The 26,041-nt window shown below is 53.3% G+C and overlaps 9 protein-coding genes across 9 annotated transcripts; 5 read left to right on the top strand and 4 right to left on the bottom strand.

The window, feature by feature from the left end:
- Window positions 1–232: 232 nt before the first annotated feature.
- Window positions 233–1,896, top strand: CABS01_15360 (DnaJ domain-containing protein; the record flags this gene model as incomplete). Its single annotated transcript, XM_060548695.1, has 3 exons — window positions 233–338; window positions 411–1,675; window positions 1,732–1,896. The coding sequence occupies 3 exons, from the start codon at window positions 233–235 to the stop codon at window positions 1,894–1,896; spliced, it is 1,536 nt and encodes a 511-aa protein (XP_060391962.1).
- A 1,341-nt stretch (window positions 1,897–3,237) lies between these two features.
- On the top strand, window positions 3,238–3,894 carry CABS01_15359 (isochorismatase hydrolase; the record flags this gene model as incomplete). The annotated part of the gene is made up of 1 exon (XM_060548694.1): window positions 3,238–3,894. One exon carries the CDS (start codon window positions 3,238–3,240, stop codon window positions 3,892–3,894), a length of 657 nt encoding a protein of 218 aa, XP_060391961.1.
- Window positions 3,895–4,339: 445 nt separating this feature from the next.
- CABS01_15358 (uncharacterized protein) lies at window positions 4,340–9,685 on the bottom strand (the record flags this gene model as incomplete). Its single annotated transcript, XM_060548693.1, has 4 exons — window positions 4,340–6,407; window positions 6,466–6,816; window positions 6,868–9,459; window positions 9,516–9,685. 4 exons carry the CDS (start codon window positions 9,683–9,685, stop codon window positions 4,340–4,342), a joined length of 5,181 nt encoding a protein of 1,726 aa, XP_060391960.1.
- Window positions 9,686–11,452: 1,767 nt separating this feature from the next.
- On the top strand, window positions 11,453–11,719 carry CABS01_15357 (uncharacterized protein; the record flags this gene model as incomplete). The annotated part of the gene is made up of 1 exon (XM_060548692.1): window positions 11,453–11,719. The coding sequence occupies one exon, from the start codon at window positions 11,453–11,455 to the stop codon at window positions 11,717–11,719; it is 267 nt and encodes an 88-aa protein (XP_060391959.1).
- A 304-nt stretch (window positions 11,720–12,023) lies between these two features.
- CABS01_15356 (uncharacterized protein) lies at window positions 12,024–15,083 on the bottom strand (the record flags this gene model as incomplete). Its single annotated transcript, XM_060548691.1, has 1 exon — window positions 12,024–15,083. One exon carries the CDS (start codon window positions 15,081–15,083, stop codon window positions 12,024–12,026), a length of 3,060 nt encoding a protein of 1,019 aa, XP_060391958.1.
- Window positions 15,084–17,245: 2,162 nt separating this feature from the next.
- CABS01_15355 (uncharacterized protein) lies at window positions 17,246–18,454 on the top strand (the record flags this gene model as incomplete). The annotated part of the gene is made up of 1 exon (XM_060548690.1): window positions 17,246–18,454. One exon carries the CDS (start codon window positions 17,246–17,248, stop codon window positions 18,452–18,454), a length of 1,209 nt encoding a protein of 402 aa, XP_060391957.1.
- A 203-nt stretch (window positions 18,455–18,657) lies between these two features.
- On the bottom strand, window positions 18,658–21,530 carry CABS01_15354 (FHA domain-containing protein; the record flags this gene model as incomplete). Its single annotated transcript, XM_060548689.1, has 5 exons — window positions 18,658–20,731; window positions 20,783–20,934; window positions 20,986–21,068; window positions 21,123–21,182; window positions 21,239–21,530. 5 exons carry the CDS (start codon window positions 21,528–21,530, stop codon window positions 18,658–18,660), a joined length of 2,661 nt encoding a protein of 886 aa, XP_060391956.1.
- A 193-nt stretch (window positions 21,531–21,723) lies between these two features.
- CABS01_15353 (mannosyltransferase) lies at window positions 21,724–23,095 on the bottom strand (the record flags this gene model as incomplete). Its single annotated transcript, XM_060548688.1, has 3 exons — window positions 21,724–22,005; window positions 22,062–22,332; window positions 22,383–23,095. 3 exons carry the CDS (start codon window positions 23,093–23,095, stop codon window positions 21,724–21,726), a joined length of 1,266 nt encoding a protein of 421 aa, XP_060391955.1.
- Window positions 23,096–23,503: 408 nt separating this feature from the next.
- CABS01_15352 (translin family protein) lies at window positions 23,504–24,376 on the top strand (the record flags this gene model as incomplete). The annotated part of the gene is made up of 3 exons (XM_060548687.1): window positions 23,504–23,685; window positions 23,737–23,754; window positions 23,809–24,376. The coding sequence occupies 3 exons, from the start codon at window positions 23,504–23,506 to the stop codon at window positions 24,374–24,376; spliced, it is 768 nt and encodes a 255-aa protein (XP_060391954.1).
- Window positions 24,377–26,041: the final 1,665 nt, after the last annotated feature.

Raw genomic sequence — 26,041 nt, 5'->3', positions numbered from 1 at the left:
CACGCCGCACCGCCCAGTTCATTCGACCGCCGCTACGTCCGATTCCTTGTGATTCTCGCTTGAATCACGATTCGCAAGTCTATCCCTACCCTCATCACCCCGCGATCTTTCCTGCAGAGGACCTCTTGCTCCCTCACTCAACCTTTTTCTCTTGTTTATCAACGAAGAAAACATTTGCGCCGTTTCTATACCTAGATTTCCTTCTACCTAATACCCCTCATTCCTTGCGACCATGGTTGTCGACACCGCATACTACGACACTCTCGGTGTTCAGCCCACCGCCACAGACATCGAAATCAAGAAGGCCTACCGAAAGCTTGCCATCGTTCACCACCCGGGTATGTAAAATCACCTGTTTGATTTCTACTGCACTCTACTGCGTCACGGAAGCTGACTTGAACGCCCTGCAGACAAGAACCCCAACGATCCCTCCGCCCACGAAAAGTTCCAAGAAATTGGCGAAGCCTACCAAGTCCTCTCCGACAAGGACCTCCGAGCAGCCTACGACAAGTATGGAAAGGACAGCGCGAAGCCTTCCGAGGGCTTTGCCGACCCGGCCGAGTTCTTCAGCTCCATCTTTGGCGGCGATGCCTTTGTCGACTGGATCGGTGAGATTAGCCTGATGAAGGATCTGACGGCCACTATGGATATCACCATGCAGGAGGGTGAAGAGGGTGCCGAGGGCGCCGAAGCTGCCGACGGCGAGTTCCCTGGCACTGAGGAGGCCAAGAAAGAGAGCATGAAGGCTGGAGACGCAGAAAAGGCTGGCGCCGCCGCCGGTGCTGCCGCTGCTCCTCCGCCAACCGTCGTCGTTGAAGATGAGAAGGAGGCTCATAAGGCAGCCGACTCTGCCGCTGCTGGCACCGCCAACGCGCCTCCTCCCCCATACGCCGCTGAGGCTAGAACACCGTCACCGAGCCCGTCCGGTACCTCGGGTACCGCAAAGCGCACTCAGATCCCCCTCCGGCCTGCGCTTATGGACAGGCCCTCGGACGAAGTCGCAGGCCAGCCCGAGTCGGAGGAGTCGCTGCGGAAGAAGGAGAAGAAGAAGGGTAGCTTGACCAAGGAGCAGCGCGATCAGCTCGCCGCCTACGACAAGGAGCGCGCCCGCGTCCGCCAGGAGCGTGTCGACACCCTCGCCCGCAAGCTCCTCGACAGAATAAGCGTGTGGACCGAGACCGACAAGGGCGCTGACGTCACCAAGGCGTTCCAAGAAAAGACTCGTCTCGAGGTCGAGAACATGAAGATGGAGTCTTTCGGTCTGGATATCCTCCACGCCATCGGCCAGACGTACTTGGCCAAGGCCACCGGTCTGCTGCGGAGTCAGAAGTTCCTGGGCATCGGCGGTTTCTTCAGCCGCGTCAAGGACAAGGGCACGATCGTGAAGGAGACTTGGAACACCATCAGCTCTGCCATCGACGCACAGCAGACCATTGAAGAGATGGCGCGCATGGAGGAGAAGGGCGGCGAGGAGTGGTCCGAGGACCGCAAGGCCGAGTACGAGCGCCGCGTCACAGGCAAGATCCTCACTGCCGCATGGCGCGGCTCCAAGTTTGAGATTCAGAGTGTGCTGCGTGAGGTGTGCGACTCCGTACTCAACGACAAGAAGATCCCCTTGGCCAAGAGACTGGAGCGCGCTGAGGCACTGGTCATCATCGGTGACATTTTCTCCAAGGTAATATTTTCTCTCCTGGTTGCCATTCTGTTCATGGTGCTAACATATTGTTCCAGGCCGCGAGATCCCCCGAGGAGGAAGGCGACTACCTCGTCTTCGAGCAGCTCGTCGCCGAGGCAGCCATCAAGAAGGATAAGGAGTCCAAGAAGAAGGGCAAGAAGCACCCATCAGCGGACGTCGCTGAGGATGCGCCCAACGTCCCCAAGCCCGAGAAGGCATAAACTGCTTCGCGGGGGGAAAAGAGGGACAGAGTGCGCACGAGATACCACAACCGTTTGAAACTTCGATTCTTCTTTGGGGCCTTAGCTTACCTACCTTTACCTGATTGTTACAAACTCTGGGCTACTTGAGCGAATAGACGGGACTTTTGGGAGAGGCTACTACTTGACGGTTGTTTGTTGGAGTTGGCTTCCCCACTCACCATTCGGCATGGGTGACTGATATTATCAGCGAATACAAAGTATACTTTTATGATGGACTTGATTGGATGCCTGGACTTTTTTTCTTGACTTGTTTACCGTGGACCTACATCATGTAATTTGTGTGACGAAGGACTTCCCGTGCTAAGATGAGTTGTGGTGGGTGCTGCTGTGGTCCTCAGAACCGGAGAGCGATGGATTGTGTAAGCCCTCTTAAGAGACGAGGATGTTGACTGATAACTCACCTCGGGCCATGCACTTCCGCTTTCTGGTGTCTGGGGCTAGGGTTTGAAGAGCCACTTCGATAGAAAGGAAGAGTCTCGAGCATCTCGAGAACTGAACACTCTCGATGTGGAACTTGCATGCCTTCTCGCTAGGTTGGTGGGGTGTCGTCGGCTGGTGGAGAGGATCCGGCGCAATGGTCCTTGAGCTAGCTGCTGGCACCTTCGAGACATCGCCTTGTTGGCTAAGTGGTATAGCGTCTCACTAGTACCTAGTGACATGAGAAGATCGGCGGTTCGATTCCGCCACGAGGCATGTAAGCGTAGTTCCCTCTCGGGAGCGATGATCTCTTTTGCATTTTGTGGTTGTTGATCGTGTGTGTCTATGGTGTGTCCAGAGACATTTGTGCTGAATGTGAGAGATACGTTCGTCCTTGTTCGCTTTTTACCTTTTCTCCAAATCTGTGATTGTGAACTCAGGTTGGCGGATATGTGGAACGGCATGTTATTCGCTTTACCCCGCATAACTCTTCACGACGCTATTCAGCACGCTGTAGCATATCAATGAGACTTTTCGCCAGCTTTGCTGTCGATAACATCCATGCAGCGGGCCAGCCCGACGTGTGGTAACATCTCTTGCTTTCTATGATACCAATGACAGCCAAAGAAGGGGCCGAAATTGTCGCAATCGAGTACCCTCTCTCACTCCCTGAAGTCCATTGGACGCCCTTTCAACGACTAGCCGAATTGAGAAGGGCGTCTATTGATTTGATCTGTAAGCATAGTAAATAGCAACTACCATAATAAACCCCCATCGATCACCAGGGACGGTCATATCCCAGCCAGAAAATCATCAATAACAGGTCATATTGTTCTAATTGTCAAAACGATACTCAACGGCTGTCGAAGCTTGTCCATCACCATGCGTCACGCATCGACCACACCTACGGCGCTCGTCCTGATTGATATCCAAGAGGGCTTCAAGCACCCGACCCACTGGGGCTCATCACGCAGCACACCAACATTCGAATCCAACGTCGAGACACTCCTCGCATCCGCACGCAAGTACAACGAAACCATCATTTCGACCCCGACCTCCCAAGAGCAAAAGCCAGTACTCATCCTCCACGTCCACCACCACTCCGTATCCCCTACTTCCGCCCTCCACCCGACACACTACCTCGAAGGCTCGTCAACCCCCTCCGTCGCACCTCTGCCCTACGCAGCACCCCTCCCCTCAGAACCCGTCTTCACGAAGAACTTCAACAGCGCCTTCATCGGCACTAGCCTTGAGGCGAAGCTGCGGTCCGCCGGGATCCGGCAGCTCGTGGTGGTTGGACTTACGACTGATCACTGCGTGAGCACTACGGTGCGGATGGCGGCTAACTTGCAGGTTCTGGGCAAGGATGGAGGGGTAGATGGTAACGGTGTACTGTTGGTGAGCGACGCGGTTGCGACGTATGAGAAGGGCGGGTTTGATGCTGAGACTGTGCATGCTGTGAATTTGGCGAGTTTGGATGGGGAGTTTGCGGAGGTTGTTGGTGCGGAGGAGGTATTGGCGGCGGTGTTGAGGTTCTGATTTGAAGTATAATGAAGATGCAGCAATGCCAAAAAGTCATCAAGAACCGATTCTGCTGACGAATTTTGGGAGGCATTTCCAGGATCTTGAATTAGATCGATATGACTTCTCGATATTCCACATGCCGCTCTTGTCGTTACACGAGCCTTTTGTTGTTGAACTCTTGAATCAAGGTGCTATGGGTATGACTCTACGGTGCTCTTGGTGGACTCAAATCAGCGGCAAGCTTCTTGCAACCGTCGGTAAACTAGGAGATCTCATCACCCAATATGGTAAGATCATTGTCGAGGTCAATTGAGAAGATTCGATGTATTGACTGTACATGTACGCTTACCATGCGGTGGCAATCCAACTTTGGGCCCCCACCTCACCCCGGACCACTTAACAACTGCCTCAACTACACGCCTGAAGAAAAGTCTGAAACTACAGTATCGAAGTGCAGCTCTCAAGGCCCAACGCAGCCTTGAATTGGAATCACTGACCACTTTTCGGCAGTGAAGCTCAATTGCCCACGGCGTTTTAGTTCCTCAGGATCTAAGTATACCTTGTAACCCATGTTCTGCCGACCAAGGTTGTAAACTCGGAAGATAACATAGGCTGCGTGGCTGTTTTCTGTCAAGAATTGACTCTCCATCTGCACTTTCTTAGCTCTATCACACACCGTGGGATCTGTCTGGATAAAGAAAGGGATAAGAAGTAGACCTACTCTTTGATACTGAGCTGGACTCATGAAAAATGGCGTTTCACAAGGTCCAGTAGTTGCCTTGACTTCGATGAAGTACTTGAGGCCACTGGAAACCGAAGCCCTCGGTTGCTCCCGAAGATAACCCTTCTCGATGAAGAGAGCCGTCAGTAGGTTGCTGGTGTCTTGGTATACAATGTCTGAAGTCTCGTAACCATCCCATTGCGGCATTTCGGTATAATCTGGATGCCCTTTGACGAGATAGCGAATGCTACTTTGCCAGACATCTCTAGAGAACTCTGGTAATAGTACGGGATCTCCATCATCATGCAAGTGGGAAAGCAGTTCAAAGACCTGGTGTTTCGGTGCCCTTAGCCATATATCCTTGAAGGTTGAGAGGTTGACAACGGTATAGATACCTACGAACAATTCGCCTGCCGCACCTATCCTGAAATCTCTTTCAAGTGTAGGTAGATTGCGCACGCCAAAATCCACGTAGTGGCCGGTGCCAGAGATACTGTCTTGCAGCTGGCTCATGCCGAATGTTCCACAGACCGGTAGAGTATTCGTACTTCTTCGTCCTGCGGCGACAATGTTCTTCAAAAGCGCAAGATAGCGATCTTCGTCCACAGAATGATCCTGAGAGCCACCAAATGACGACCTTTGTTGTGGAGAGAACACTTTCCCAGTCTCCGAACCCTCTGACTTGGTCAAGTTCGACCAGTTTGAAGAACTGGCACTCTCGCGAGTCTCGCCACCTTTGTGAGCTGCGTGTGGAGTTTCTGGTATCACGGCCTCGTCGCAATTGGCAACATCGACGGTGGCTATGCCACTGTCTGTAAGAGCTCTGCTGAGTAAGGAATGCGGTGCCAGCATGATGTTCTTGGTTGCGGTCAAACTCTCAGGCGTGAACTCTCCATGGTAGTTCATCATCCATTCTGCGAAGTTCTTCGGGAGTACGTTGGTGAAGATGTATTCCTGGACGTCCTTCGCGCGCGGTAGGTAGACCTTCAAGCTTCCCTCCCTTTCATCAATATGTAGGGTCATCTGCTTGCCTTTAACAGTGTGAACGGCACCATCGTGGAAAATACTGAGATTTGAAGAGATACCGTCGGTCTCATAGATCTCTGCAGACCTCAGCATGCTGTAGAAAGAATCCCTCTCTTTCTCGGTTCTACAACGTGGGCTGTCAAAGTGTGCCGCAACTCTGAGCAGAGCATGTGCTCGATTGCGAATCTGCCTTTGTGGGTTCGATGTTGGGGATGTCGCTCCGCCGCTGCAAGAGGTAGTCTCCGTGACCTGAGCCGAAAGATATCGGCGTCTCAGATCTAGCCATTCGATAAAGGGCCGAAGGCGAGCAACCTGCTCCAGTGTAAAGTCAAGAAGCCTAACCTTGTTCTTGAACATTGTGCCAAGTGACTCCCGATCGATGATGAAGAAATCGTTAAGGAAGTTTTCGGCTTTAACACGCCCATCTGGATAACTTACGGGAAAGATTCGAGCGCTGAAGATGTTGTGTGGGATGTCAGGCTTTGACGCCAAGCAATTCGACGGAAGCAATGAGTTGACAATCCATATTGACTCCTTTAACTCTTTCACCGCTGCGCCCTTAGCTGCAGCATCTTCCAACTCAGCGATAGCCATGGAGAAGTCCAAAGGTTTGACGCCGAGATGGCCCACAAAGAACTCTTCCAGATTTTGGTAGTTGTCTGTCAGGGATACCCTTCCTCTCAACCTCGCCGCGTTGGACCAAACGCATTGCGACGTCTTGTACCATAAAGAAGCATCGTCTGACGGGACAAGAATCAGAGCATCGTTCTCGAAAATTTCTCTATAGTACGCATATCGTCAACCCTCAAAATAGAAAGTCATCCAAACGGGAGACATACCTCAGACCCACTTGTTTGGGTTCCGTCTTGCCTAATATCAACTGGTGCAAAGCATGGTAAATCTTGCCGATTCTGTCAATGTCGCCACACTCCGAAGCCTTAAGTTGCTTCAACTCCTCAACCCAAATCTCGATCGTGCAATTGCCGATACCAACTGTCTCTTGGAACAAACTTGAGTATATGGACTTCATCGTGCTCGGCGCGCCTAGGAAGGGTTGATAGAGGCGATTCAGTACGTGCTTGGTGGCCATGCTTTGCGGCGCGTCCCATACACAGACCCCTGGCAGAACCCATTCGCAATCTCCCTTAGCTAGTGGTATGTGAATGAATTCGTTCTTGTTGAACAAGTTCCTAAGGGCGTCAGCACACAACATCTAGCTCAAGGTTAATATCCTCACATACCGTACGGTCTGCACTGCCGTGCCCCGGTTATCGCTTTCTGCGCATTGTATTTGGATATGTTGATACAACTTGAATAGCTTAGCAAGGCTTTCACGAGTCCAGTGGTATGACGATTCCAAGGATTCTTGTATAAAGAAATGGAGAATATCGAGAGCAAAGTCGAGGTCGTTTCCAGGGCAGCCGAAATTGAGATCCGAAAGCAAACCTTTCCACCGCTGCGGTATCTCATCATGAGTTTCGTTGCCATTGAGCCAAAGCCATGGGAAGAAGTCGACATCGTTAAGGAAACGGGACACCTTTTTCTGCAGCCTTTGTACAGGAAAGTAAACTACAGCCAGAGGGGCCGTGGCGTAGGGTATTTTGTGTCGGCAAAGTACCTCAACTTCACGGAGACGTTTAATGGTCTCGGCTGAAATGGCGCCCTTAGCTTGTGCTTGATACCATTGAAGTAAGCATTCCATGAACTTGTCTGGTCTGAAAATCCGTATATACTCTGCGTCATTCTTCAAAATCGGAAGAGAAGATGTTCTTGGTGCGTTGAAGTCAATGTGTGTTCTGAGGGACGCATGTTTGGTAAACCAAGTACGCCAAGAGACTTTCTGGTTTCCCGGTTTGAGCGGCTCCTCGCAGAAGTACAGATCGTGGGCGAAGACGGCATCGTGACCAGGTGCATAATCTCCCGCATTCGGGCCCGGATCAGTCTTCCGAAACACTTCTTGCGGGCCGTTTGTATCGTTGTTCGGAAGGTAGACTATTTCAATCAAGGGCTGTCGAAGTCTCAAGTGCTGGTCGAAAACATAAAAGCAATGCAGTGGCTTTCCAGTCTTCGAGTCCAAATTCTCGGCCAGGTACAGAAATCTGAGGTGGTTGTTTGACGCTTGGAGAGTAACTCTCTCACGAGCTTCGGCATTAGCATACTGTTGCGCAATAGCCTGTTTTACAGTTTCCAACGAGGCAGATGTTACACCCAGAGATTCGAAAAGGAGGGTTCTCATCTCACTTTTCACTTCCCTGCAAAGAATATTTAACCCGACATCGACAGGAGTATCCAGCCCACTGACACACGGAAGGTAGATTGGCCCCAATGAAGCGGGCCTCCAATAACCGCTCTCAAGAGGTATGAGGTCCATGTTCTTGATCCGCGCGGTGAATAGCTTACGAGAGCGGGCTTTGGAGACAGCAAAATGAAGAATTGCCGCTGTGTGGTCGTGCCAGGCATTCGTCGTCTCTCGGGACTTCATCCGCGACGTTTCTGAATTCTTCAGATCTGCTTCTAGCCATTCAAAGAATGTCTCGAACGTAGCGTTCTGTAGCCCGTAGTTTTTCAAGGTTTCGAGCCACGTGGCGTCATAGTTTTGCGAAATGACCTCTGCTGGATCGCCGTCATCTAAAAGTAGCTCATCGTACTCGTCGAACATCCCAGGAACGGCATAAAGAAGATCGCTCAACAATCCCCGGCCAGAACCTTTATGGTCATAGAAAGCGGGCGCATTCCGCAGCTTTGATCCGATCTCGTCGACCAAAGAAAGCCAGAATGCGTCCCAAGACCCAGTCTTCTTGTCCGGCAAGTAGGAGGGCCACGTGTATCGTAGAGCCTCGTGTTCGGAAAGCTCAGTGACTGCGATAGCGAACGCCTCAGCAACGCCTTTGAGGAGACCAATATTGCGACGGGAGTCTTTGACAATGTCTTGCCGACTAGCCTCGGTGACAAAGTCGGCTTGAATGAGGAAGTTGAATCCGACTGGCCTCACTGGGAGGAAAGCAAAGACTTCTTGAGGCTCGATGATGGGTGCGGATGTCTCGGAGATCGGAAAAGCAAGGATGACTTCGGACTTCGAGTACGCTTGGGAAGCCTCCTCAGACTTTGAGTAGGTTCTGTTTTCGTTCTTTGCCAATCCCTCGACTGTATGGTGAAAGGTTCGAAAGTGCTGAACGGATTCTTCGGAAGCCTCCTTTTCGGTTTTGATCTTCTTCAGAAGCACATGGCTGGGCTCGAGCCGAGTAAGGTCATAAGTTACCGAGGACGTTTGTTCCTCGTGGTCATCGTAGAATGCAACCTGGATTTGTCGGATGTTCCTCAGAAACGGCAGCATTTTTGCTTGGAGCTTTTCGAATTGAGACCTAATCGACGCGCGTGTCTTGGCCAATTCATATTGGTCTCCAGCATCGTGGAGATGGAGGGTGATTTTCGTCAATGGCGATTCAAGTTCCTCACTCGTCTCCTCCCATATAGGTGAAATCATGCCCATCCCCGAGTCACCAGGTTTGTGTCCGAAAGAGAACGAGAATGAACCCGACTGGATGTGCACTTTATGGGCAACCATGAAGACAGATTTGAAGCCAATGCCCTTCTCTCCGATGTAGCCCTGGGCACCAGTTTTGGAGCTCTGCCCAACGGCGCAGATGGCTTCGAGATTCTCTTGAGTGAACCCATCCTCGTTGCATTCGACCACGATCTTGCGGGGAAAGACCCGGAAAGACACGAATGGCTTGGAGCCCAAGCTCGAGGCCTTGGCGTATTTGTTGTCATCGGCATTCTGGAGGAGCTCGAAAACGAAGCGGGCCTTGCTGGAGTACAGATTCTTTGCGAGTCTGGCCATTGGCGGTTAGTATGTGGCCCCAAGGTCCAATGTCACTCAGAAACGTACGTGATGACGCTGGATCCGATCATCAGATCCTTCGAAAATAATGCTTGCTCAATCTCAAGGCGCAAGTCAGGGTGAATTTGTCGCAATTTGTCTTTGGCCACATGGCCATGTTGTGTGGCAATGCTCTCAACCGCCTCTCTCGCGACTTTGACACTATCTGGAGTAGCCATCGCGTAAAGGACGGGCCAAACCGCTTCTTGAGCCGAATGAAGGCAGACCGAGGAGGGGAAGTGCGATACAGGTCCAAAACAGGTTGAATACTTCAGAGGAGATCAAGGGGTTTTAAATGTGAAGGAAAGCACCTACAGCTCAAGTAGCGAAGCTTCCTGCGTACAGTCTACCCCTCATCGACAGGTTTCTGAAAAAGACTGGAGGCTATCCAATGGAAATTTTTGCGTGTACTCCTTAAGCTTCCCCGCTGAGGTTCGCGCTTCAGATAGTTTGAGTTGGACAAGCGGCCTTGGGCAAATTATCACCTTGCATATGCGGGAGGCCAACAACCGCATCAACCAACCCGACAGGCATACAGCGCCACTAGGAAGAATCGGATGCGCTCTGATTTGATCTCTCCCTCGATTGTCTCAGTTTCGCACATGCAAAAGCACACCTTTTCAGTCCTATCGATGAACGCGATGAAACATGAGTTCAGCGTCACTATGAAGGATCGGTTACCGCTCCAGCCTCCACCGGGTCATACAGCCCGACCCGATACGCAACATCTAGAGACTCAATACTGTAACCTTTAGCTTATCGAAGTTTTTCTCTCAGGTATATAGGCGTAGACATTATCAAAAGGGGAAGAGACATCATGAGTAGTAAAGCACCTGCACGATGAATCAGGTAGGTTGGCATAGTAGTCATGCGAGGATAACGAGGTGTTTTTAAGGACTCTGATATAAGCACCAAAAGACCACTACTGTTCCAGGGAAACCAACCGTGAATTTGACCCAGGAGCTGGTTAAAAGTCGATGCCCATGATATATGGGCAGCACGATGCTTTAGCTTGGCGGTCGTCAATCTCCTAAATCAACAAAGTGTTCTTAGCCTTCAACGAGATCTACCCAGCAACACCATCCCTAATTACCAGTTGCATATTCACAGACAAATACCACCCAACAGTAGAATAAGATCTTAGAAGCTTGAATCACTGCCCTAATCAACCCGAATCTGCCCCTCAAGTCTGCTATTCCCAACGAGGACAAACGCACGCAAGCCCCCGACGAAGGTGGGCTGTCTTCGTCTCCAGATTCTCATCTGTGAGTCCCTGTAAGGGTCGCTGTAGGTGTTGCCTTGACATGATCTTCGCACAAGCCGCCATCGATCCTTTAAACAGGGGATTCCACAATACAATTCCTGTCAGTCAAGCAGATTCATGACTGTTAGCGACCGGGGTTCCGTGACCTTGGACCATTACCAGGAGCATTGAATGGGCAGGTAGAGGTGTCAACCCAGATTGGACAGCAATATCTGCTTGAAGCTCAGTTTCTAGAGTACCCCTTCCCCGGATTTCGGTCTTACCAAGTCTGTAATCCAGCCGACGCCGCAACGTCTCAAATGATGGACATTCAAGCGACCTCAAAGGGGAAACTTGACTCTTGATACCCACTCTCCAGTGAGACCGTTGAGAAAACCGCCGCCTCCTTCGAGAACTAGCACGCCAAGACGTTGAAATAAAAAAACAAAGTGTCTCGGTCCATCCCTTCGGACAATGGCAACCTTATGTCTCACAATCTCGCAAATTTTCCTTCCCGTATCATAATCTCCAGTGTCTAGTACAACCAACCACAGAGTAAACCTCGTGGCTGGCGTGGCGTTCGATTTCGAAGTCAGCTCCAATGATACCTTTAATACTTTCGGCATGTCACATAGAGAACCTAAGGCGCACTAGATAAAGTTATCGCCAGGTCTTTTACCGGCCTTCTTGGCTTGAATTTGCTATGAAACAAATCGGCTTCGCCACTGCTTGGGCTTTGGACCCGTCTCGTCTTCCTCCCACTGTCTCGTTCTTCTGTGCTCTGCTCCAAAAATTCGGGCAAGAGTCAACAAACGTTTCCCAAACCAAACCTAAGCGCGGCCATGAAAGACATTGTTCATTCGGCCCGCCCCTTTATGTTCCGTTGTTTATATGTAAAGTGCTTTGGGGTATCTGTTGGTACACAAAAAACAGTGTGACAAAGGAGAGAGAACTAGAAAGAAAAAAGTAGGTATAATAAAAGCAGTGTGTGTATGCGGCAGGTCCCTCGTGATGGCCCCTCTGAAGGGACAAGAGCCGATGCCACCGCCGATTGGGATGAAACCTTTTCCCTGTCTTTCTCAAAGGCCCTCCCATGGACAACAAAAGAAAACGCCGTGGTTCCGACTTATCCCAAACCTGGACTGATTCCCCCGTGCCATGCAAGAAAAGTAAAATGTTTTGTAAGGAAAATTATGTGTTCCGTGAGTGGTGATGTTGTGCGATGCCGCCGCAACGTCCAGGCCGCGACGATGAGATCCGGTCTGCTTCGTAGATTATGTTGTTGTGTTGTACTTCTTTTCGTCCGCAGGCAGCTCGATGCCGCTATCGCGGTCCTGCGGATTGCTCCAGTGGGGCGACAGACTCCTCGGGGAATCTAACGGACTGCTCGGTAATGAGGTCGTGAACTCATCCTTCTGCCCCTTCTCTGCATATTCGTTCTCTTCAAGGTATGCCGGGCGGAGCACCCGCGGTGGTAGCTCCACGTCGCTAGGGCGGACGTTGTACTCGAGGGCCTTCTTGCCTTCCTTGATAAGCTCCTCCGTCCAATTCAAGCATCTCTTGATGCTCACGTTGATCTTTTGGCTGTCGACGAGCAATTCCCGATGTTTCGAGAGATCCAATTGCAAGCGCTTCTCATCCCGAGTCCGGCGGCGCAGGTCTCGTTCCGGATCCTCCTTGGGACTTGATATTGACATGGAATCCGTCTCGGAAAGCTCTGAAGACTCAAACATGGAATCATCCATATTTTCCTCCGCCTCCTCCTCGCTGAGATCCGACAAGTCCAGTCCTTCAATGCCTAGGCCTGCAGGAGTGGAGTCGGCAGAAGTCATCCGGCTCGACCCGCCCGAAGGAGGGACGGACAGACGCCCGGACCTTGATAGCCTCTTGTACCTCCTGAGTTCTGCCGTCTGCTTCCGCAACTGCTTTTCCAGCGACCTGTTGATTGCCTCGAGAGACGCGTTGGTGATTTCAAGATCCTGAACCTTGCGCTCTCTTCTCGCGTTGAGAACCATGTCGTTTAAGGGGTCTCCGTGAGATGACTTGGTCGGGCTGTGAAGGTCTTCGAGGTCGTTATCCTCATCAGCCGAATCCTCCTCTTCCTCTTCTTCCAGATCGTCTGCTGCCTGTATTATTGACGCAATCGTGATCGGCTGTTGCGCAAAGAAACTCGGCACTGTCGGAGACGGCAATTCGGAGGGCGTCGATGTTTGTGAAGCCATGAATCTGGACATGATCATGGCATCTGTCGCTGGTGCCTCTGATCCAACCTGACTCGCCACCTGTGAGAGCGTGTCGGTACTCGTCCTACGCTTATGTGACGGCGGCGCGAGCGGCGGAGGGCTAGTCATGTGGGCACGGCCAACAGTGTGAGGCGGCATGCTATTGCTCTTGACTAATGGTGCGGACGTCAGAGGTTGGGATGGCTTGTTTGGCGATATCGGTCGCTGGGCCATAGGGAAGCCATTCGCTGAACCTGCTGATGTCCTATGCAGCTTGCTCGACGCCGAAGTGACTGAGCCCGCCATTGATGCTGCGGATGAGGGCCGGAAACCAGGCTGTAGATTCGGAGCTCCATTGGCGTAGAAGAACTTGCTCGATGGTGGCTCCGGCGCCGGCGTAAGTTGCGGAGAGAGGGACGGTGCAAGCGACGGCGCCAGGACAGGCGTGAAACCAATACCAGGTGACGTAGGCCTGTTCTTTTCGACAGCACCGCCGTTGGCGTACATGAAAGTCGAACTTCGCTGCTGAGGAGCTAGAGGTCTGGGCTGGGCTTTGAGAGGCTGAGCTTTCGGTTGGGAAGCTTGCGATGGTTTTGCCTCGCTGGCGTAGAAAAACTTGGAATCGTTTGCATCGTTCCTGCTGCTTACGCTTGAAGGCGGGCTGAAGGTGACGACCTGTCGTCTCGGAGGCTCGAGTGTCGGCTGGCGATCCCACTCGTTCCTGTCCGGGTCCGGAGTGCCATTCGGGGTTGTGTTGGTACTGCTCACACGGCTCTGGCGACTGCCGGTGCGAGGTGTGATGTTATTCGCGGCGAGGAAAGGCGCAGGGCTCGTGAGGTCGTCCCTCGCACCCCCTCCATTGATGTGCGGTTGTGTGGGGTAATTTGTGTTGTTGTTACTTGTGTTGTCGTTGCGGCGACGACCCATGGGGGTGACGACCGGGGGTGAAGGTTTCGCAGCGACTTTCGGGGTCAGAGGAGCTCGACCGATTGCCTTTGCGCTGAGGGAAGGCATCGCTGGTTGGCGAGAGGTCGTGCTGCCCCCTTTCTCGTAGGGGGGCATGGTGGGCGTTGGGGTAGCGGAAGCGGACGCTGGTGATGTGCCGATTGTGGGCGACGGGGTAGGCGAAGGCTTCGCTCGCGCGGCGTTTGCAGGTCGAGAGGGGTTCAGGACATTTTGGTCTCGTGTGCGGAGGGGTGAGCGCAAGCTGGAGGACAGGGCAGGTGGCTGTCGTCTCGAGGTTGAGGATGGCGTCGACGTTGGGGTTGTTGCGGGCTGTGGTGCTGGTGTTGTTGTCGGCGTTGAAGAAGTGGTGTTGGTGGGAGGTGAAGGTGACGATGTTGTGTTTGGGCCGGCGGTGGTGGTGGTTGTTTTGGTGGTGCTGGCACTGGTGGCAGCAGCTGTGATGCGTCGGGGCCCGTTTATCGTTGGTGGGCCAGTGGCAGCAGCGGTAAGTGGCCGTGGTGGTGGGCGTGTGGTAGTGGTAGCGGTAGCAGCAGTAGCAGCGGCGGTAGGGGTGGGCGAGCGATCGACGGCGGCGGGATTGGTGTTATTAGTCGATGTGGGATTATTTGTGGTTCGGAGCTGGGCCGCCGTGGGTTTGCGGTCGACAGCGACGGCGGCGGGCGACGATGTTGCGGAGGTTGGAGCAGCAGAGGCACCAGGGCCAGAGGAACCCGAGGGAGCAGCCGATGGACGGGATGATGTCGTTGTCGTCGTCCCAGATGGTCTGGACGAGTTGGATGATGGACGATGAGCAGATGCGGCGGGGTTGATGCGGGTGGCGGGTGAGATGGATGGCCTGATGTTTCTCCTAGTTCGGGACGAGTCGGGCATTTGCTTGCCCTGCTGAACGACGAGATGTTTTTGGTGTTGTTGGAGCTTATTGTTGCCCTGCTGCTGGGGACGCTTGGTATTGGTGGTGGTGGTGGTGGTGTGTGGGTGAGTGCCTTTCAGTGGCGGCGATGTCAATGAATCGCCGGCGTGCCTTGGTGAAGGTGAGGGAGACGGAGCCGAGGGAGCAGTCGAAAGATTGTTGTTGCTCCTCCTGCTGTTGTTGCTGGTGTCGCTGCCACCGCCGCCGCCAACGCCCACGGAGGAGAGCGCTCGCATTTTCTGAAGGGGCAGCACCTAGCCGTGGCTGCGGGTACGTACCTGCAGGTGCGGGTGTGCGGGTGCGGTTGCAGATGCTGGTGCTAAAGATGAGGAAGTACCTCCCCCAGGGAGCGCTGCGAAAAGGAGGTGGTGGTTCGGGGAAAGGTACTTGACTGTGGTGCTCGAGACATTGGACGAAAGACCTCTGTGCTGGGACGTCCCTGGCGGTGCTTGGCTTCGTCCCTGGCCGTCTGTGTCTCTCTCTCTTGGACTCTGGAGTCTCTTGGAGTCTTTCTCTCCCGGTGTCCACCCCTGACCCGGGCTGTCCCTTGGAAATTCTGGAAATAAACCTGAAGAAGGGGGGTCCCGCGCAAGGCCAATCTTGTCTGCGGTGTGTGCAGTGGGGTTGTTTTTGAGGGGGTCCCTTTTCGAAGGCAAGGTTGGGCGAGGGTTGTTGAAGAGCCTGTAATTCCGGTACGAGGCACCAATCCACGATGCGGTGTGTGTCGAATATCGCTACTGTTTCTGATCTCTTTTCTTTCGGTTTTCGTATGCTCTTTTCGTGTGTGGCCCGGGGGTGGGAGAACTCCGTCGGTCAGAGTCGCTCGGTGTGGATAGGAGAGCCAGAGAATGAGGTTGTCGTGTGCATGTGTCTGTCTCTGCCTCTCTTTCTCTCTTGGTTCGTGTATGTTGTGGGTGTGTGTCTTTGCGCCTTGTTTCGTACCAGATGATTTCAAACGAACAGACTCGATATCAAACGTCGTTGCGATTGAAACATGCGTTCGTGATCAACAGGAGTAATGCCGGATGTGAGACATGTGCCGTCAGGTGCTTAAGCCTAGAACAAGAGTAGACGCGTTCAGGTTAGAAAGAAACGCGGGAATGAAGATGAGGGGGAAGAAGGAGGCGCGAGTTGAAGAATGAATGTCATTCAAAAGGGTAAGGCAAAGAGCAGAGACAAGGAACCATATGATGCCTGTCCGGAACGAGACGATAATTACGAGAGATGCAGAAATGCAAAATGACATCGTTATTCTTCATCGTTGACACTGTCAGAAGAAGAACCCCAGCTCGGACTCGCCTCGATTTGGTATCCGTAGAACAACGGGAAACACAGGAACCACAGGAACCACGTTCACGACCACGGCCCACGCTTCTATTATTGTGCCGCGTCTTGTGTCCTTCAACCTTTGGTGCTATAGTATAGAGACTGTGTGTTGTGGTTGTTCCTGCATCCATTGACCATGCATTCGCGCTCCTCCTATCGCCATCCTTCCCCATCATTCATCTCGATTGGCATTTGTTTATTCATGCGTTGCGGCTTCAACACAACGGCATCCTGCACAAAAGACGACCATCAAACCCACCAACCCTGCCTTGTCTGCCTCGGCACCCAGTCCCTGTAGGTTGTGATCGGTGAGGATTCGAGCCACAGGCAGGGCAGGGCGTGGAGGGGCGGCCAGTAGGTTCCCCTAGTCTGCAAATGGTGAGTGGTTAGCGGGACCCGGCGGCGGTGACATGTCACCTTTCGATCTTCTTTGCTTTTTTCCCTTTTTTCCCCTCCCCTCTCTTGACTTTTGATGTGGTGTGGACCTGTGAATGGTAGTGTCTGGCTTATTTTTGTTTTGGTCGGCGTCGGGGTCCGGGTGGTTCCATCTCGTTTATTTTCTTTTTTTTCTTCCTACCCGTCAGACCGTGTCCCGGGGGTCTGGCTGGTTGCCCGGCTCAAATCACCTTAGCGTTGAGTACGTACCCCTTCTGCACCGCTTACCTCATCATTCTCTCTTCCCTCCTGCACACTGCACCTGAATTGCGCACCTCTTCACTACTGTACCCGTAGCGCGTCATGCTACTGAACAGCCTGAAAAAGGCTCGAACCCCGCCAGTGAGCCCCGTGCCCCCCTTGTCGCTTAGCAGCCCGCGAGCTAAAGCTTGCACCACTCAGCGGCCTCGGAAAGCCGAAGTCAATGTTGCAGCCGCTGCAAGCTGACAAAGATTTCCCATCTTGCGCAGAACCTCCATGGGAAAGAGACACGACCACAACCGCAGCTTCCATATCTGAGTATTCAGCCACAACCTCAACTACGCTTCAACATTTTCTCTAGTCCTTTCCTTCAACTTCTCTTCCTCCCATCCCATCACCTCCGCCGTGGCCAACGGCCCATCACCGGGTCGCAATCATGGGCTACATCGGCGTCTCCCTCATCCTCGCCTCCTTCGTCTGGGTCATCGTCGCTCCTCCGCCATGGATACACCCCTTCATGCCGCCCTTCCTCCTCGCCTGGCGAAACGATACAAAGCTCTTACCACCTTCCTCGCGGTCAAAATCCTCTTCTCCTCCACCGCCAAGCGACCAACATGAGTCAAAGACGACGGCCTCCTCGACAACCACCACGAATAGGCACGCACCCGAGCCCTCCACCAAGGAACAGCCGCGCGATGCCCCTCCCCCACCAACGCTCAACCTCCCCGATGACCCCGTCGCCGCACCGGCAACGGCACCGGCACCGCGCAAAACCGGGACCGCCGTCTCTATGCCTCCTCCTCCCCCGCCAATCATCCGCCGCTCATCCCCGAATCCTTCCGCTCCGGCGCCGCCCACGGTAACCGAACCAGAAGCCGAAGAACAAACAACACCAAAGGCAACCCCCGCCGCTCACGCCGCGCCCGTACCCTCCTTCAATCTTGAAGAACCCTCAAAGGCAATGGCACCGCCCACCCTCGGCGCACCACTCTCTCCAGCATCTTCCTCTTCCGGCTCCACGCTCGGCAAAGGAAGCATGCCGCCCCCTCCTCCGCCATCAACGACTTCAGCCAACATGATGCCGCCACCAGCCCCAACACCCCGCGGCCCAGTCCCTCCCCGCCTAGCCGCCTTCCCAGCAATGAACTCCCCCCAACGCGCCCGCGGCCCCGTACCGAACCGCGGCCCGGCACCCGGAAGCTCCTCCCTCGGCTCCTCCCTTGCGCCGCCGCCAACGCACTCCGCAAAGGCCCCCAAGCCAACGCGCAAAGTCATCCTCACGCCGGGCCACTCCCCGCTCGACTGGGCGCGCATCTCAGGCCCCAACGCGGACCTGCGTAACCTCCCGCCCTCGACGCCCTACCTCAAAGTCACACCCTCGATGCTGAAAAAAATGACGGGGAGAAAGGGGAAGGATGCGTGGATGGCGTTGGGTGGGAGGGTGTACAACATCACGCCGTATCTGCCGTACCACCCGGCTGGCGAGCCTGAGTTGCTGCGCGGCGCGGGGCGTGATGGGACGAAGTTGTTTGGGGAGATTCATCCCTGGGTAAATTACGAGACTATGCTCTCCGCGTGTCTCGTGGGGTTGTTGGTAGATGAGGAAGAGGGCTCGAAGCCGAGCGCGATGGACGAGATGGACTGATGTACATGGTCTGGTTTCAGGTTCACATAAGATTTGGTCCTGAGAGGCACATACAAGCAAGATGCGGCAGTAGACGCCTGTATTTAAACAGGTCGAGCATGCAAGCAGAATACGGATAGAGAGATACCCCTAACAATAGAAGCAGCGCCCGTCGCGAATGCAAGTCATACATCATCATTACCACACTCCCTCCCTGTGCCGCCTTAACGCCGCCGGCCAAACTTGAACTTGAGCTCATCTTCGCTGTCGTCACTATCCGCAACTTCAATGACTTTCCGCGTGGCCCTCGGCTTCTTCGCCGGCGGCTCCTTGGCAGGTTCCGGCGCGGCCCTCTTCCCGCGAGTTTGTCTCGTCGACTGGCTCTGCGTGGTCTTCTGTGACTGCGTAGCCGTCGTCGCCTGCGTACTCCTCAACCGTGACGCCGGCGTCGGCTCAGGTTCAGGTTCAGGCTCTGGCTCTGGTGCGGGCTCAGCCTGGGTATCGGGTATGTCGTCATCCTCTTCACTATCATCACTCAAGACAACACGCTGTTGTCGCGACGTAGGCCGAGACACAGGTGGTGGCGGTGGCGGGGGCGCAGGCTCGTCCTGGGCTGTGCCGCTCTTCTGGCTCTCGTTGCCCTTCTTCTTGCGCTGGCTGTCGTCCTCTAGCCAGTAATCGTCTCCGATACCAAATTCCTTGGGCTTGACTTGCGTCAGGGTCACGATTACCTTTTGAGGTGGCCGCCCGGTGAGTTCACCCCGCGGCTTGAAGCGCTTGAAATTCTTCCTCCCGTTCCACCGTGGATCCCACCTGCCATTTTCATCATCTTTATCGTGACTTCTGTTGGCTGGTGGCTGACGTAGAGGCATCTCCTCGACGATGTGCAACCGGCGGATTTGCTCCAAGTCAACATCGTCAGGCAAATTGGCTAAATCTTCCTTCTCTGCCTTGAGGCGGGCCTCCATCGCTTCCCTCTGCTGGCGGGCGACGTCTAGAACGTCAATCTCCTTCTTCACCTTCTTGACCTTGGGGGCAGGCTTTGGCTCCGGTTCCGCGGGCTCGGGTGATTCGTTTCGCGGAACAGGCTCTTCTCCGGCGGCGATCCTTCGCCTTTTCACTGCGGCAGCTGTCGGGATGATATCCTCAATGTCATCGTCCTGCGCTGCAGGGCGTTTCCTTTGGGATCGTCTGTTCGTATCTGGTGATGGTTCGGCTACATCGTTAGACGCGTGCGCGTCTTGAGAAACAAACAATCCTTCGTCCACAGCTTCGGCCTCGACCGATTTGCTCTCAACCACTGAAGGAGTGAAGGCGTCGTCATCATCATCATCCGCGTCAAATCCAGCAAAGCGTCTCGTCGGTGCCCTCCGCACCCGACTTCTGGTAGCAGAAGGCTTAGGCGCGGGCGCAGACTCTTGTAGCGTATTCTGTGACGTAGTCGGCTGATCTATATCCATTGAGTTGGAGTCAACTCTTGCCACCTCTTCTTGCGGTGTTGTGCTTGCCGGACCCTGCGTCGGGTCCATCTCCAAAGGCCGGCGCAATATGCTGGCATCTTTGATGAGGATGGCCTCGAGGAACTCGTTTTGTTCGATGGGTCTGTGATCAAGTCGGAGAGAGACCTGAGTGAAAAAGTCGGCATACCAATCCACAGCGTCACCTTTGTTCGGTACGAAGCGAACAACTACGACACCTCGTCCTTCGCTACCGTCGTCAAATGAACCGAGGCCTTTCTCGCCAGCTTCCGTTTTAACGTAGAGAACGAAGTCGTCCACTGTTGTTGACTTTGGATCGACCTTTGTGTATAGAGCCTTGCCCTTGCCGTTGGTGATAGGCGCCAGAAGATTATCGAACTGTCCCTTGTCGTAGAAAATAAAGGTATACCCCTCAAAGATTTCCAATCGGGCTTCGTCCGGCGCATACGCGGATGGAGGCCTTTCGACAGGCTCGCCACCGCGAGGAGGCAGATGATTCAACGGATCTGGCCAGTTGCCATCAAAGTCCGTTTCCAAAGCAGAGGATGCAGTAATATCGTCGTCTTCTGGAGGTGTCGCGGCCGCGACAATGGCGTCCACGAAGGAGTCTGCAACGATGTACCTTCCGTTAATCAGCGCCTGCAATCCCTTGGAAGTGTTGCGCTTCTTTGTGACAACGTGTGTTGTATGCTGAATGTTATAATCCGCCAACAACTTCACGTCGAGCTGCTCAAGGTCGACACGCAGTCGCGAAAAGGGGTCGGACTGCATTTCTCGGCTTGAGAAGCTGAACGTGAGCGCCACAGGTTGCCAGGTCAAGCTAGAAGATCGTCAGCAAGCTTCCCGCATCTTCCAACGACAAGACCCTTACCGGAACATGTCAGGGCAGCCACCCATCTTAATCTCTGCTGAAGCTGCGGCCACAACATGCTTCTCGCCCTTGTATTTGTGCCCGTCTACAGTCGTCCCGGTCTTGGTGCCCAAGTCTTCGATTGTGACGGTCGATCGGCGGGAGAGATGTTGCTAGGAAGATATTCAGCTATTGCACTAGCCAATCGTATTACGCCTACGTACGCTATCGCCGTCGGACACATTGTCGACCTCGATGGTCAGATGTTTGCGCGAGATGGTCTTATGAGAGATGGCCAGTTGTCCGGCTGCAAACCGTCAGTGAAGTTCGTGCAAGGTGTTCACCCAGTCATAAGCCATACGTTCCGAGTCCGTTCGGCCGAAGAGATATCGTTTGCCTGGCCGGAGCCAAAGCCGTCGCCCTGGACATCAATCGCGTCAGCATCTCGCACAATTAGTGGGGTAGATTAAGATGTACCTTCGAAGACATTACCGTCAGTCTCTAAAAGCCACATTGCGACCTGTCTACGGAGGAAAGCGCCGCGGACTGGTGCGTGGTCCGGGTGCTGGCTTTGAAGCCTAGAATGTTGCGCAATGCGACGGGGTGGAGTTGGGGTAGAGGATGGGTGAAGGTCGTGTGTCCACACGCGTTCCATCGCGGGAAAGTGACGCCGGATCACGTGTCCACTTTCAGGCAACAACCACACCCCCTTTGAGCTTCCCTTTCGTTCCCTTTCGGTCTTCGCAATATCAGTCAATACCTCTTGCATGCATTTGAGATTAATCCAAAGGATTGTGAATTGGCTTAGACGAAATTTGGCTCAATGGGTGTGAATCAAGGCTCGACAACATTCACCAATACACCAAGGTTACGCGGGTATCAAGTCTGGTTCACAATGTGATGGGATCTTCAATGTTACTAGATCTTTGTCTCCTTACAACATCTACATCATCTTGCGGATATTATTGCTTGGCTTTGACGCCTGTCACCAAGGCTGTTGAATCGCCATCGCTGACCATGATGCCCAGGATCCAACAGTTAACGAGAAAGAATCCTACGGATGACGCGAATAAGCCTGGGAAGAAGGTGCTAATGCCCAAGAACTCTAGATTGAAGCCCTGCTGTAACCAAGCAGCCTGGGACACAATCCACAGGCCCAAAGCAGTCGCCCCGAGCTTCGGGTTCTTGAGAAACGTTGAGCCGGGGAGGTAAATGGGCAGGAAGACCATGTACCACAAGAAATACTGCTCGAATGTTAGCCACAGCTTGTGAGACCGACTGAGTGGCAGCTTGCTCTTACCTGGCTTGTACAGACTTTGTTGAAGGTCACGAAAGCAAAGGTCTGAGCCATCATCGAAGTTGCAAGGTCCCTCTTTGCTAAGATGACCGGAATGAGCACTGTTGACAGCAGGATCTGTGGGAGAAAGGCGATAGATTCAATGCGGATGGTAGCTGTGGACGGGAAAGCGGACGTCAAATACAATAGCACGTTGTAAGGGCTGAAGTTGTGCCTGTGGTCGATCCTGGTGACGTGGTGGAAGTAGGTGTGCACCAAGAATGGCGTGCCATAGCTGTGAGGCGGTTAGCACTGCCCGGAATAGCCCGCCACTTGGGTTCTTACATAGAATACATGGCAATGTTGAGTCCCATGAAGGTCGCGAGACTGACGGCGGCCAACTTGACTCTCTCAGCATTGACAAACTTGACCAAGGCTTCGCCAATAGTCTGCGTCTGGGCGGGATCTGCCCCCTTTCGGCCGAGCATCTCCTCATCCATCCACCACACAATTGCTGGCGCATAGATGAATGGATAGATCTTGAAGTGGACTCCGAAGCCAAGCAACAGCCCAGCCAGCGTTATCCGTCTTTCGAGCACAGCCCAAAGCAGCGCCATGACCAACACACCCAGGAGTCCCTCCGAGCTCCCACGGGTGCTGATCGTTGCGACCATGGGGTTCAGCAGCCAGATACTGGCAAACTTCAGTGCTCTCCCCATCTCCACGCCACGTCTCTCGAGAATGCGCACGATCAAGAACCCGGCCAGCAAGTCAGCGACCGCGAAAACGACCTTGCCGAATGAGAACCATCCTTGCCACGCCGTAGGCACAAGCATCCAGGCCAAAAGTGGCGTGTAGCGGTAAGTTTCGCGATCGTAGGGTGAGCGCCCTTGAGCAGTGAAGCGAGCGGCATCGGTGAAGACCAGATAGTCAATATCGGTGTACTTGACGGCGGAGTTGGCGTCCTGCCACAGGCCGTAGTATAGCATCGCCACACGGAGGAGCGCGGCGGCGCCGAAGAGCGGCACGGGCCGGAAGAACGCGTCGAGGCCGGCCATGCTGGAATATGAATCGGGTGAGATGTGTCTCGCCGCAGAATTGTCGGCTATCTAATCAGACGGTATTATTCGAGCGGAGTTACCCAGAAAGCCATTGAATATGCCCGGAAAGAAACGATGCGCTGAAGCGAATGTGAGTTTCGGGGGTTGAAGCTTCGAACCCCCATGTTGCCATGATGGGAAATTTGAGTGACGTGGGCAAAACCGGCCAGCCCCTGGACCCAGAAGCCCAGATGAGTGTGCTGGGCCCACACCCCGGGTGCTCCATCTGCCGACCCCACTAAATTCAATTCTGACCCTGCACGACCTCACACGAACATCACTCCGAGTCACTGACTTCATCGACGGCCTCACGTTTTCCCGACCTCGCATCTCACCAACACCGTCTAATTGTTGCAGTAATTCAGGATGTCTAAGCGCGACCGGGATGGCAACATGCGGACTCATGAATCCAAACCGAAGCCGGCTGCGCCCGAGTCTCAATTCACCCCCATGTTCATGAAATTCCGCGATGAGCTAGATCAGCACCACGATCGTAGGGAGCGCATTGTCAAGGCATCGAGAGACGTCACCGCGTTGAGCAAGAAGATGTGAGCATTCAACTATTCGTCTGGAATGGGACTTGACTAACAGGGATGCAGCATTTTCACCTGCCAAAGGTGACTCCCACCGATCTCACCTTGTTCCCGTGCCATCTACTAATACTGGGCCAGAGTCAACAAGTTGGGCGACCTTCCAAACTTCGCCAACAAGGAGATCGAAACGCGCATGGGCGAGATCCAGAAGCATCTCGCCGCCATTGAGAACGACATCCAAGGCGTCAACCGCTACCGCTATGCCCACTCTCTCCGCTGCCTAGAGGAGCTCGTTGAGGCCCTTTCCTTCTCCCACTACCTCCGAAACCAGACCCTCATCAGCGAGGAAGAGACAGCAGCGGCAGTCCCAGCCAACGTCTCAATCACCGAAAACGACTACATGTTTGGTCTCTTTGACCTCTTTGGCGAGATGATGCGTTTCGCTACGGTGACCACTGCCCAGACGGGTCAGCTGGCCGGCATAGAGGGCCGCAACATTCTGATGGATATTCATGAGCTGAGTAGCTGCTTCGAGATTCTTCCAGAAATTCCGACAAGAGACTTCAGGGGCAAAATGGAGGTGATGCGACAGTCAGTGCGCAAGGTAGAGAAGCTGGGCTATGGCTTGGCGATCCGGGGAACGGAACGGCCAAAAGGCTGGGTGCCTGAAATGAAGGAGGACTTCGATCCTTCTTCTTTGGAATGACATCGATAAATGTAGTACTGAACTATAGGGTTTTACGGCGGTTGGCATGGTCAAGGAGAGGTAGCTGAATATGTAGATCAGAATTCTGTAAACATGGAGAGCATCGCTCGTCTCATTTAACAAGATTTAGGGGGCTAGCTTGACCGAAGCCCTATTACTCCGCCCACTGCGATGCAGATAATCTTTGCGCGCTTACCCAGAAGAGACATTTGGGCAACTTTCCAAATTGTACGCCGACTACCTTACGACGACTCCTCTGTCGAGATTTTGTTTGCAATCTCCTACACTGTCGTGCCTATCTTTCAATTAATGGGGCTCCAATATCTTAATTTCCTTTCGACTCAGTCTCCAATAGAAACTATTGGATTACGAGGCAGAAAAGGGGCCATATTAGGTAGTTAGGTAGGGGTGGTAGGTAGGCAGTCTGGGCCTATATAAACGGACCCTTCTACCTACTTATACTTACTAAGGGATCGTAGGCTCTGCCCACGATCTTCCCCTCCTATATACTTAATACGTAATAGACCTATACTAACTTATTAACCTCGTCGCGACCGAAAGGTCTAACCTGCCTACGTGTATACTAACAGAAACCTTCACTCATCACGTTTTGCGAGCGGCAAGTTCGAGCTCTGTGAAGCATTGCGACTCGCAAGTTGTGCAGAAGTACAAAGTAGAAGTTAGTGGGATAGTCGATTGCTAGCCGAAGCCTCTAGTCAGTTAAGCTTCACACAGATTCCCGAGAAGACATTTGTACGGAAATCTACCGCGATGGGTATCCTCGGATTTGCAGTCTCGTACCGTATCGTACGTTCCAAGCCTAAGCTCATAATACTACGCACTAAAAACACGAAATCGTTCGAACGTTGAAAGAAAAGTATTGGCTATTGGAAACCCATCCAGGATGTCACACGTGGACCGAATTACTGGAAGAGTAACACCTCTTCCCTCACTCCCAGGCGCTGAGATTGAAGCCGAGGTCATTGCCAGATTACAATCCGCTAATTTGGCCCTGACTGGATCTGCTGCGACGAAAGAAGCCATTCTCCTTAACATTCACCAATATGACATCTTGCACCTAGCCACTCACGGCGACTTTTCGGAGGAGTTCTCTACACTGTCAGAAATATCTGTTGCTGACGGAGAGTGCATCTCTGTTGAAGAATTCACTGACGCAGACATGGATCATGAGCTCGTTGTTATGAGCGCCTGTCACACTGGAGGAGTGTCTTATGCCGGTGGTGGGAGTACCGCAGGATTTGCTACAAGTCTGATTGCTTCTGGCGTGAGAAATGTGCTAGTCACTTTGTGGCCTATCAATGACAACATTACAGTCATTTTTAAGAGACGCTTCTATGAAAGCCTCGCATCGGGTCAGTTACTGAGAGAAGCCTTGAAGGCAGCTCAGTCAGCTATTTTTCAGGCGCTTCCGCGGGCAGTCGAGATAGAGTTGGCCGAAATAAGGGATTTACTTGGGAATGGCGAAAAGCAGGATACTGAGGGAATCATAGCACCGCTTGGAGGCAAAAAGGGTCATCTGAACTATTCTCAGCCGACATATTGGGCGGCTTTCGTTCTGATGGGGGCTGACTTGAACGTTTCTGAGAGCCCCGAGGAGCACCATTCAGAGTCGGGTAGCGACACAGAACACCGGCATAGACCTGT

Source organism: Colletotrichum abscissum (genome assembly GCF_030869225.1).
Source record: "Colletotrichum abscissum strain IMI 504890 chromosome Unknown Scaffold_65.1, whole genome shotgun sequence".
Classification (NCBI taxonomy): Eukaryota; Fungi; Ascomycota; class Sordariomycetes; order Glomerellales; family Glomerellaceae; genus Colletotrichum; species Colletotrichum abscissum.
This window is presented reverse-complemented; position numbering and strand designations above follow the sequence as displayed.